This window comes from Rhizopus microsporus, assembly GCF_002708625.1.
Source record: "Rhizopus microsporus ATCC 52813 unplaced genomic scaffold scaffold_4, whole genome shotgun sequence".
In the NCBI taxonomy this organism is placed as follows: domain Eukaryota; kingdom Fungi; phylum Mucoromycota; class Mucoromycetes; order Mucorales; family Rhizopodaceae; genus Rhizopus; species Rhizopus microsporus.
Window position 1 is genome coordinate 514,651 of NW_019671919.1, and position 11,180 is coordinate 525,830.

Sequence of the window (11,180 nt, forward strand, 5' to 3'; positions counted from 1 at the left end):
TATAATAACCATCATCCCACCTGGAGATGAGTGACCCTACCAGAAAAAGAGAAGGATAAAGATGTTATCGAGATACATCGTAATTAAGAAAGGTTTTCATGAATTCATTGTAAACACAGTGCAATACATCGCAAAAAAAAGAGAAGGAAAAAATGATCTCATTTACTACATTTCGTCAAGTTGTCAACAAACGAAACGCGTACTTCTTCGGACTTGTAATAGATTGATGCAAATAAAACTTTTTTTCCCATTCTCGGCATGGGTTTCTTTGGTGACTGTTGCGCGTTATGAATACAGTATAAAAACTCGACACTTTTTCTTTCAGTTTCCATTTCTTTTTTTTTCTTTATAAAATTTTTTTATTTTAAAGAAAATGTCTACCGTTACCAAGGTTCATGCTCGTCAAATCTTCGATTCTCGTGGTAACCCTACTGTTGAAGTCGAAGTTACCACCGCAAAGGGTGTCTTCCGTGCTGCTGTCCCCTCTGGCGCATCTACTGGTATCCACGAAGCACTTGAACTCCGTGATGGAGACAAGTCCCAATACATGGGAAAGGGTAACGTGTCAAATGCTTTGAGAAATATAAAAATACTTATATTCTATTAGGTGTTACCAAGGCCGTTAACAACGTCAACACTATCATTGGTCCTGCCTTAGTCGAATCCAATATTCCTGTTACTGAACAAAAGCAAATTGATGAATTCCTAATCCAATTAGATGGTACCCCCAACAAAGGTAAGCTCGGTGCCAACGCTATTCTCGGTGTCTCTCTTGCCGTTGCCAAAGCTGCCGCTGGTGATAAGGGTGTTCCTCTCTATGTTCACTTTGCCGACTTGGCTGGTTCCAAGAAGCCCTTCGTTCTTCCCGTTCCTGCCTTCAACGTTATCAACGGTGGTTCTCATGCTGGTAACAAGCTTGCCATGCAAGAATTCATGATTCTTCCTACTGGTGCCAAGAGCTTCAGAGAAGCCATGAAGATTGGTTCTGAAGTTTACCACAACCTCCAATCTGTCATCAAGGCCAAGTATGGTTTGGACGCCACCAATGTCGGTGACGAAGGTGGTTTTGCTCCCAATATTCAAAAGAACGAAGAAGGTCTCGAACTCTTGGTTCAAGCTATCGAAAAGGCTGGTTACACTGGCAAGGTCAAGATTGGTATGGACGTTGCTGCCTCTGAGTTCTACAAGGAGGGCAAGTACGATCTTGACTTCAAGAACCCCAACTCTGACAAGTCTGAATGGATCGATGGTAAAGAACTTACAGCTCTCTACAACTCCTTTGCTCAAAAATACCCTAGTAAGTATTATATACCCAAGGCGTAGGTTGAAACAGTAACTAACTCTACTATAGTCGTCTCTATTGAAGATGCTTTCGATCAAGATGACTGGGAGAACTGGGCTCACTTGAACGCTTCTTCTGACTTCCAATTGGTCGGTGATGATCTTTTGGTCACCAACCCCAAGCGTATCGCCACTGCTATCGAAAAGAAGGCCTGTAATGCTCTCTTGCTCAAGGTCAACCAAATCGGTACCCTCACCGAATCTATCCAAGCTGCCAAGGACTCTCAAGCCAACGGTTGGGGTGTCATGGTCTCTCACAGATCTGGTGAAACTGAAGATACTACCATTGCTGATCTTGTCGTCGGTCTCCGTACTGGTCAAATCAAGACTGGTGCTCCTTGCCGTTCTGAACGTCTTGCCAAGTACAACCAACTTCTCCGTATTGAAGAAGAATTGGGTGAAAACTGTATCTACGCTGGTGAAAACTTCCGTAATGCTCATGAATTGTAAATATCATCCCCTTTCATATAAACATCTTAATAAACACATAGCTTTACGTTGTCTCAATAATAATTATAATAATAATGACTCAAATGTGTATAAGTTTATTAAGAAGTCAATGGTTTAAATGGAGAGTCAACTCCGAGGTTATTGTACAGCCTGATTAATTGGGAAACAAGCTTGTTAAATGCCTTTCTGGTTTGATTGTCTATTTTGCTGTTTTCTTGTTGGCATTGTTCTATAGTTGCATTTATTGGCTCTGCCAATTGAGGCAGCATTTGTTTGAATTTTTCCTCATATACACTATGTTTCTTGCTAACAGCACGCTGAGTGATCATGCCTACCCATTGACATACCATAGTTAATCTATAGTTATTTGCGCATGCTTCACGATTTAGATATGCAGTTAAGGTATCCAACAGACCCCAAGAACTTAGAGGGTAACGCTGTATTAATTGTTGAACTATACTTGCCGAGAAAGCAGTTGATTTTTTGCTAAGATACAGCTTACATGATTCACCATATATGGCCAGCATCTTGTCTAAGCGCACCTTTTGCTTTTTATCTAAATCAGATGTTATTTCAAAATCAGCACCAGTGCTCAGAATCACTTTGCGCAAGTAGATGGTCAATTGGACGCACATATCGGATATTTCTTTAGACGTAGAGTGTTTGGCAAAGTCATGAACAGACTGAAGAATATCAAAGACGGAGTCATCGGCGTAATCCTTGGGATATTCGGTTGATTTGGCCAAACGGTTTCTAAGGAACGCAACGACCTTTTCGACAAATTGATTCGTGGCTGATTTGACAGGTGTAGAACGAATGATGTTCAACAGAGGCGTGATCAAGGAAAGCACAAGAGGGTTCGTAGGATTCTTGCGGGCATAAATGGCTACAAGTTCCATCACGTTGTTCTTGAAGTGAACAACGCTTTGTTGCATATTGTTCTTTTCTTGCTTAGCAAGCTTCTTTTGCTTAAATACTTCGGCCAGCTTTTCGTCAAAGGCTGCCATAGCTTCATCATCCAAGTCCTCATCTGATTCATCATCTACAGCATTAATTCCTTGAGCCTTCATGGCTTCTTCGACCTTTTGACGAAGTTCTTCATCTACATCTTCGTTATCCTCATCTTCAATCTCTTCGATATCGTCAGCATCAATCATTTCCACATCATCATCCTCTTCATCATCTTCGTCATCTTCTTGATCAAATAAGTCATCTTCTTGTTTGTCTTCGCCTGAGGCCAAGATGTTCAACAGAATTTCAAGTGATTGTCTGGTTAGCTTGTGTGAAAAGATACCAAACACTCTTTCAGCTATATTTTTGAGTACAGGCGATGGGTTGGTCAAGAACGAAACCAAGATGTCCACAACGACATCTATAGGATCAGGCTGCTCTTCTTTGCTCTTCTTTTTGCTCTTCTTTTCAGCGAATAACTTTTGATGACAATCCATCAATTCGGAAAGGATAGACACTCCTTCTTCTTCGTTGTACCAAACATGTGTAATGACATAAAGAAGTAAGATTTGGAAACCACGTTCTAAGCTTTCATAGTTATCTTCATCCTTTTTAGCGTCCAATTTTTCAACCTTCTTCATTGCCTTGTCAATCATTTCCTTGGTTTCCTTGGCAAGCTCTAAACGAGGTGTCAAGCTGTTGTTTTTTTCCAATGCTTGATAGATTGAAAGGACTTTGTGTACCCAAAGTTCATTATTCTTCATGTATCCATCACGCTTGTGAGACTTGAGAGCTTCAATCTTTTGATTGTCTAAGGGAGACAGCTTGGACAAACCAACCAATACAAATTGGAATTTGTCTTGACAATATTTGACAGTAGTAGCCGAGAGAGGTGGCGAAGGCTTATGCAATGTGCTTAAATAAGACGACTTGTTTTTCTTGCTTGCTGTTTTGACATTAAAGAATGCGTAAGTCATCATGAACTCAACAAGCTTAATGACCCATTCTTCCTGCTTTGGTACTTTAGTATTTGTTGCCAAGAGTGTCATCTGGTTTAATGCCCATTGACGGCTAGTTTCACTAGCATCCTCTTGGGTATTGGTGAATGTTTCAGCAAGGTATTCTAAGTAGGATTGAATTCCTTCAGCGTCCATAGTCGTCAGAAGGTTCTCCACGGTCTTAGTGCGTGTAATCTTGTCAAAGTTTTGGTGGCCATGCTTACCCAACAATTGGGTGACAAGAGCAAAGCCAACTTTCTTATTCTTTTCAGCAACGGATTGAATTTCTTGTGCCTATAAAGAAAACATGTGTGAGCACATCAAGAAAAAGAAAAGGAGCTATGACTTACAGTATGTCTAGCAGCGTTATAAAGGAAACGAACATCAGATGAAAGGTTGTTGATAAAGGTTCTCATAAAGTTAGCCGTAAAGATGAGAGGCATTTGCTCAGGGGATAAGCGATGCAACACCTTTTCAACAAGTTGGAATCCCCAGAACTTACGTCCATGGCTAGCATTAATATCAAACATGGAATCTACAAAGAAACAGTTTAAACAAAAAAAAGAGTTGGATATCATTTAAAACTTACTGTCAACACACACAATCCAAAACTCTTGAAAAGAGGCAATTCCCTTGGGCTGTTTTGACTGAAAGTAAACATCCAAGATAGGGTCCCAGACAGAATGCAACTGAGGCTTCCATTCTGCGGTAGATTCCTGGGGATCTTCAGGTGCTTCACGAAGAATACGTGCTAATCGAGGCAAATTGGCAGGTGCCAGGATGGTCTGACTCTTCCAGTTGGCAAACTGTTCGGTCAAGTCAACGTTGTTAAGTTGTTGAAGTGCTATCACAAGATTAAGCTGATCAACATTACTGATAGGGCCGTTGAAATAGAGTTCCTTTATCTTTTCAACAGCAATTTCCTGGTGTTGAGTGTCCTTGACCTATAAAATGGCAGAGATGAGTATTTTGCTGAAAAGCAATATGTCCAGCTTACATAAGGGAGCATATTAATCACAACATGGTGACACACTTCAGCCAAGTAAGACTTTAAAGAGCCCATTTCGTGTAAACTTGTCAAGATGCGAACAATGTCATCAGTTGTGGTCGATTCTCTTGTGATCATGCCAGCGGCAACAATAGACATTAAGCCAAAGAGACGACCAAAGAGCATGTCACGTACTTCGTCTCCTTTCAATGATCCAGTCACTTCAGTCCATTTAAACAAGAGATCAAGCACAAGTTTAGTAGAAATTAGGTCGACAATAGCTAACAACTATACAAAAAGTCCCGATCTCAGCACATGTTTTCCATTTTACAACTTGTGTGTAAACTTACCTCAGTTAAAGCTAGAGAAAAGCCTTGACGAGCACCTTGTCGAGAAGAAGAGAGACCTCTAATAAGACGACGTACAGCATATGATACATCCGATGCACAAAGAGCATCTAGTTTTTCTTCTGTGTCTGCAATGCTGAGCTGTTCCAAGTTTTCTTCATGTGTCTTTTGAAAGTCTGCGAGTGTTTTTATAAGAGACTGAGCGGCGGTTTGCCTCACATTTGGGTCGAATGAGGCGAGATCCCAGTAGAGTTGAAGTGTTGTAGTCGCCATAGACAAAAAGTAACTACTTTACTATGAATAAAAGCGGGAACTACTTGAAAAAAGAAGTTGCGGAAATGTCAAAAATGTTTTTTTTTATTATTATTCAAAAAAGAATTGCGGTTGCCTGTGGCTTACAGCTTTTAAGTTTAAACTCAGGCAATCAGATTTGATAAATTTGAGGTTCTTGCTGTAAGATAGAAAGAGAGAAAGAATAACTTTTTATTCTAAATGAAGGAGAAAAGACCCATATTCCAATAATCTACTGGGCCGGGTATGCATGTATGTAAACAGTCTTTATCTGGCCTTGAATGGGCATCACCTCGCTTGTTTGTCATTAGAGCAACATCAAATATCTGGAAACGTGCATCATTATCTCTCTGAATGATATTTTTCCATATCGAATCAAATTCTTTAAACAAATGCCACTCGTATTCACCAGGCTTCCCTGAAGGAGCAATGGGTGTAGATTGAGGTAATGTATACTGAGAACAATTGGCGTGTCCATGTGGTGTGGTTCTAATCCATACAGTTTGATCTTGTCGCACGTTATCTTTTAAATAATTGTACAATTGTGTCATTGCTTTCTCAAAGGCAGATAATAACTCATCTTCTGATCGACTAGGGCCCCAAATTTCGTGAGGATGCCAATGAGGGCCCTAATAGATTGTTAGTTTGAAATAAAAGAAAAGTCAGTCAACTTACAGTATTGATAACAATGTATTTGAAGTTTGGTATAGCATGAACCCTACAGTGAATTATCAATCATTGTGTTTTTTATTCCCCCCTTTCTGTTTTCTTACCAAGGGTAATTTTCTCCCGAGCCTAATTGAGCACCTGCAGAGTCAAAGGGTTCCATCACCTTAAAATCATTCACTCTTAGCAAATAGTCCGAACGGATATATGCCACAGCTGTCTTGTTTGCATCACCAATCTCATTCACCCGAATCCTTGGATTTCCACCATTGACAGTGACTTCTCTTTTACCAAATCGGTGTCCTAATAGACAGCTCAAACTTTCAAATTGAAGCTGTGTGATGGAGTCACCGACGAATAAAACTGGGTTCTGTAACAAGTGATCTGCTACTAAATCGTTATCAAATGGCTGTAGCTGACACTGAGATGGTTTCCATCTATAATTCATTCTTTATGATAGCAGTCAGTTATATGATCAAACAAGAAGGGAGCTTACATTTGTCTTGATCGATCTATTTCTTCTGGTTCAGATAGTCTTTGGTAACATCTATGAGCAAACTTTTTCTTTATACAATGATATTTTGGAAGCATATTTGATGAAGGATCATAGACCCATTCTCCAATATGAAAGGTAGTTGGTGTACATTGCTGATCTTCTTGGCTGTCTGATTCATAGTAAGGTGATTTTGGATAATAATCGGGTATCTTGTAGATAATCAGCCACAGTAGAATACAAACAATGACAGATGTTATATAAACATGTTTTATATTCGTTTGTTGCATTAGAAGGACAAGAAAAAGAAGGAAAATGAAAAAAGAAGAGCTTAATATACAACGTGCAACCTAACCCGGAAGAGGAACACAAAGTCAGATCTTGCAGAAAAAAAAAAGTACACAGGGAGCAAGGAGGTACATACTAGCATCACTTGAAATCGGCATCAATCAAATGTGGCTCTTTTATGCCGTTGTCTTCCTTTTCTTTCTTTCTTTCATTCTTAGTGTTTTATTAATACAATTCATATCTATGTCCTTATGGATCATCATGTAACACAAAAGACATCAAGACACTTCTTTGTGTTACTCTGCTCTTTAAGAAAGAGACTAAATCAGTCATAATATCTCATTCAAGCACGGTCCATTAATCTTGTGCGCCATGAAAGTGAAGAGTAAGTAATGATGTATGCTATATCAATGAATCTGGAGTTGTAAATGTGCTCAATGCTATCAAAAGAGAGCAAGAAGCAACCAAAAAAGGATCAACAAAAGAACAAAGAAGTGATTTAGACACATGAGAAAAAGCAAGAATGAGCTATGCACTACTTGAATAGACGGCCTGATGGGCCGTGACTGTCGGCAACCGGAAAGATAAATGTTGTCATAAAGCTGAGGAACGATATAGAACAATTCATGTCAAATTAGGGAGAGGGTACACAAGCCTGAAAATAAAGAAAGGGGTTGCCTTTTCTATTTTACAATAGAAATAAAGCCATTAAATCAAAAGTTTAAGCACTGAAATACAAAAATCATTTATTAATTGATCCGACTATAATTAGTAAAGAATGTTAATGACAGAAGATTGCTGTTCAGCGAGAATGGAGGAGCATACCTTTGGTAAGTTAACAGAAACATACAAAAGATGATACATCGTATACATAGCATCCATCAGTTTAGAGGCTCACTTATATAAACGGCCTAGAAGCCTCACTGAGGTATAACTGCAAGGGTAACACTTTGACATTAAATGAAAACCCTCACAAAGTGTAGAAAAGTAAAATCCCTACGTATCAATAGCCATATATAAGTTAATAAGGCATTTCCTTAATAAACATATAATTCTTTTGTCCCATTGACTTTTAAGTTTAATACTTTTATCTTCACAAATACTACAAGCGTTTTTTGCTAAACTGTTAACGAAAAGCATCCTATAGAGTAAAGGTTTTGAGATTCTCAGTAGGTTAGGCTACACTTGATAATTGAATGAAGCAGGCTATACTTTATTGACGTTAAATTAGAAGAACTAAGGGCACCTTTAATGAGTCGGATCTTGGCATAAACGACATAATTTTATTGGATAAACCGTTTTCTAAATGTTATGAATTACAGAAGAGTCTTTGTAAGTCGTTACTACAGTAAGTTTTAAGGTATTCTTTATTTTTAGGCTGACAGACTAAAAATGCTTTTTTAAAAAGGATTTTAATTAATATAGCGCCCCATTGAGCACAATAATAATGGCCGCACGGGCGAGCTCAAAAGGACAGTTATGGAGGCTAAAAAATCCCCTTTTGGAGACTAAGGATAGAAAGTGTACTGTTGGAAAAGTGCAGGATACAATCAATTTAAATGGATGAGTGACAGCTGAAGAGAGAACTGAGCTAGACCCTCATTGAGAGAGGCGTTTCGCTGCTATAATTGAGCTATTTCAGCCTTAGTAGTAGAAAGTTTTGCTTGTACGGTTAAACAATCTTTTATTAAATCCAAGTGGGTACGTAGTTAACACTATCCTTTTGTTGATATCATCGAGGAGCTGATCCTCCATTGTGAGTTGGATGCGTCTACATGAATCTGAATTGTTGGTGTTGAGGTCGGTAGTGCTTGTATAGATAGTCCATTCTTTATTGTTGCTAATGCCTTCCACCATTGAAATTCGTTCTTGCTGAGTGTCGATTTCCAAAAGCTCTTCTTCCGTAAAGTACTTTTTCCATAAGTTATCGTTTGTATCTAGAACTAAAGAATGTACCGGGTTAATACAAGGTTAACGCTACCTTTTTGACTTCAGTGATCTTTAATGGTACTTACTGCTCGTAATTGTATCCAACTGCAAACCCCTTCATTGTTTCTTCCACCATAGTTTCTGTGGATAATTTCTAGCATTTATCTAATTCTAAGCTCTCAAATATCTGTATGATTTTGATTTTATCGCTTTCACATAGCTCCATTTACTTTTTGCTGGTATTGGTTGTACTGGTAGCTTCTATGGTTGAATCAATGTATTCTATTGTAATTAATGGAATATCCAGAGTTTCGCTAACACGATTATAAAAATTTATGGCTGAGTCAAGAGGTGGAGGAACGATCCCCAATCTTTTATCATGAATGCAAAATGCAATCTTTTCCCAGTTTGGGCGACTTTTGTTCTGAAAAGAAGGTGTACACTACGCGCACGAGGAAATCCACGGAAGGGTTATGTTACGAGCACTACCTGTGATGTCGTCAACAAACATTTTCAATGTATGGCATCAAGCTAAACTTGTTCAGAGAACAGATATCTTTCCATGTTTCTTGATGTAGAATATGACTTTTATAAAGTTTCAAAAAGAAAGAGATAAAAATAAACGTTATATATGTTTATTTTATATTGCTGGTTGATCAACAAAGAATCAAGGTAATTCAAGAGTAATTATGATAAGTTCGTATTTTCTATCAAAGAATATCCCATTGTACAGTCTTAGGTTAATAAACGTTCTGGTAATGTAAAGCTGTAAAATGATATCACATGTAGTGTCCCAAGGAAGCGCCTATAGCATTAGCTCCTCGTGGATTTCCTCGTGCGCGTAGTGTTCACCTATTTAATTCATTGTTAATCATGTAAAACGACCAGGCGGCAGTCGTTCTTGAATTGCATCGTAATCACGGTGTTTTGACACTTTTTGAGAGTAGAATCACTTCCACCTTCACATGGTTATCCCCGTCAGTAGAAACTTTATTGTTTTGAAGCTAAGAGAGGTGTGTTGTCTTGTTATCACAGTGTAGTATATACTCGTTGTAAATTTGATTTGCACTCCAAGTTTAGATGTTTGCATTTGATTTTTTTTTATTAGCAACATAAATCAACGAGTATGAATTTATATTTGTATTATAGTAAATGGGAATAAAATCAGTTGTTTGTTTTATGATATTTGTATATCTTTTATTGGCAGTTGTTATATTGTGGTTTACAAGTCATAAGACAAAGACAAAAGAAGTACTCTTTGAGACTAATTTTTATTCTGAGATAAAGACAGAAGGAACATACATGTAAGTTAAGTGTCTACTATTTATAGTTGCTATTAAATGACCGGTAAGCCATTATTCTAAGTGTGGATTATAATTACTGAGGGTTTGACTGGCTAACAGTTCCTGAGTTAATAAAGAAAGCTTTTCATTTCATGATCTGGGTTATAATACTGCTTTTACCATAAGGATGATCGTTTAAAGAAGTATATCCTTTTATATAAAGAGGTAATGATTCATATTCAAAGAAAAGATTCTATTTAATTTGCCTTATCACTAAAAGTGTGTACACGTAATCTTATAATGTATGAATTCACTCTATTCATACTGATTGCAGTCGTTTATCTCAATGTCAGTCATAAGCAGACATTGTTCTACAACACCCGCCTTTGATGCCAGTCCTGGTGGCCTTTTCCCAGCCCTAACTCGCTCTAAAATTCTTGGTAGCTTTTCAGGTAAGGGACCTAGAATGCAGAAAATTTATTTTTTATATAATTATGACAATAAAAGCGCGGCCCAAAGGCCTATAATCACATCCTCCATCTCTGTTTCGCCAACTAGGCCATTTTATTTTTCAAAATCTTAAATTTTAAACGCAAATCACTGTATGGATACACTTTCCAATTAAGGTAAACGTATCGAAAGTGATGGAAAGCGGACCAAGAAATTTTGAGTTCCGACAAGTATTTTTTTAAGCCAGAGTTGAGTCTGAAGGTTCGTAACTTTATCGAAACACGCAGAATTTTTCTTTTTACACAAGTTTTTACAAACCATGCCCAACCCACGCGTGTAAGTAACTGTGTATCTATAAAAGATAAATGCTCATGTATTCTATAGATACTTTGATATCACTATTGGAGGCAAGCCTGAAGGCCGTGTTGTCTTTGAACTTGTAAGTCTGCTTTACCTTGTCGAGAAACGACATAAACTAACAACTCTGATAGTTTAAGGATATTGTTCCCAAGACAGCAGAGAATTTCCGTGCTCTCTGTACAGGTATGTAACCAAGACACCTAAGAAGATAGGCTTATATAACAATGATGTATGCAGGCGAAAAAGGAACAGGTAAAAGTGGCAAGCCTTTGAGTTACAAGGGATGCACATTCCACCGTATTATCAAGGTAACTTTTATGATGACTTACTAAATGAAAGGCTAAC

The 11,180-nt window shown here is 38.0% G+C and overlaps 4 protein-coding genes across 4 annotated transcripts in view; 2 read left to right on the top strand and 2 right to left on the bottom strand.

The window, feature by feature from the left end:
* Positions 1-275: 275 nt before the first annotated feature.
* On the top strand, positions 276-1,795 carry RHIMIDRAFT_213046 (enolase). Its single transcript, XM_023607234.1, has 3 exons — positions 276-557; positions 608-1,297; positions 1,352-1,795. The coding sequence occupies exons 1-3, from the start codon at positions 374-376 to the stop codon at positions 1,789-1,791; spliced, it is 1,314 nt and encodes a 437-aa protein (XP_023468346.1). The 5' UTR covers positions 276-373; the 3' UTR covers positions 1,792-1,795.
* A 94-nt stretch (positions 1,796-1,889) lies between these two features.
* Positions 1,890-5,348, bottom strand: RHIMIDRAFT_249572 (uncharacterized protein; the record flags this gene model as incomplete). The annotated part of the gene is made up of 5 exons (XM_023610640.1): positions 1,890-4,034; positions 4,091-4,275; positions 4,330-4,684; positions 4,738-5,016; positions 5,079-5,348. The coding sequence occupies 5 exons, from the start codon at positions 5,346-5,348 to the stop codon at positions 1,890-1,892; spliced, it is 3,234 nt and encodes a 1,077-aa protein (XP_023468347.1).
* Positions 5,349-5,563: 215 nt separating this feature from the next.
* On the bottom strand, positions 5,564-6,815 carry RHIMIDRAFT_311892 (uncharacterized protein; the record flags this gene model as incomplete). The annotated part of the gene is made up of 4 exons (XM_023614764.1): positions 5,564-5,995; positions 6,042-6,084; positions 6,140-6,481; positions 6,529-6,815. The coding sequence occupies 4 exons, from the start codon at positions 6,813-6,815 to the stop codon at positions 5,564-5,566; spliced, it is 1,104 nt and encodes a 367-aa protein (XP_023468348.1).
* A 3,903-nt stretch (positions 6,816-10,718) lies between these two features.
* The window catches only part of RHIMIDRAFT_311893 (peptidyl-prolyl cis-trans isomerase D), a 1,635-nt gene continuing 1,173 nt past the window's right edge, over positions 10,719-11,180 (top strand). The window contains exons 1-4 of the mRNA XM_023614765.1: positions 10,719-10,811; positions 10,860-10,914; positions 10,967-11,018; positions 11,073-11,143. Coding sequence (XP_023468349.1) covers positions 10,795-10,811; positions 10,860-10,914; positions 10,967-11,018; positions 11,073-11,143 — 195 coding nt within the window. The 5' untranslated portion in view covers positions 10,719-10,794. The remainder of the gene's footprint in view (positions 10,812-10,859; positions 10,915-10,966; positions 11,019-11,072; positions 11,144-11,180) is intronic.

Coding starts and splice junctions, on each gene's coding strand:
- RHIMIDRAFT_213046 (XM_023607234.1), top strand. CDS start 374: ATGTCTACCGTTACCAAGGTTCATGCTCGTCAAATCTTCGATTCTCGT. Junction 558..607: donor GTCCCAATACATGGGAAAGG/GTAACGTGTCAA, acceptor ATATTCTATTAG/GTGTTACCAAGGCCGTTAAC. Junction 1,298..1,351: donor CTTTGCTCAAAAATACCCTA/GTAAGTATTATA, acceptor ACTCTACTATAG/TCGTCTCTATTGAAGATGCT.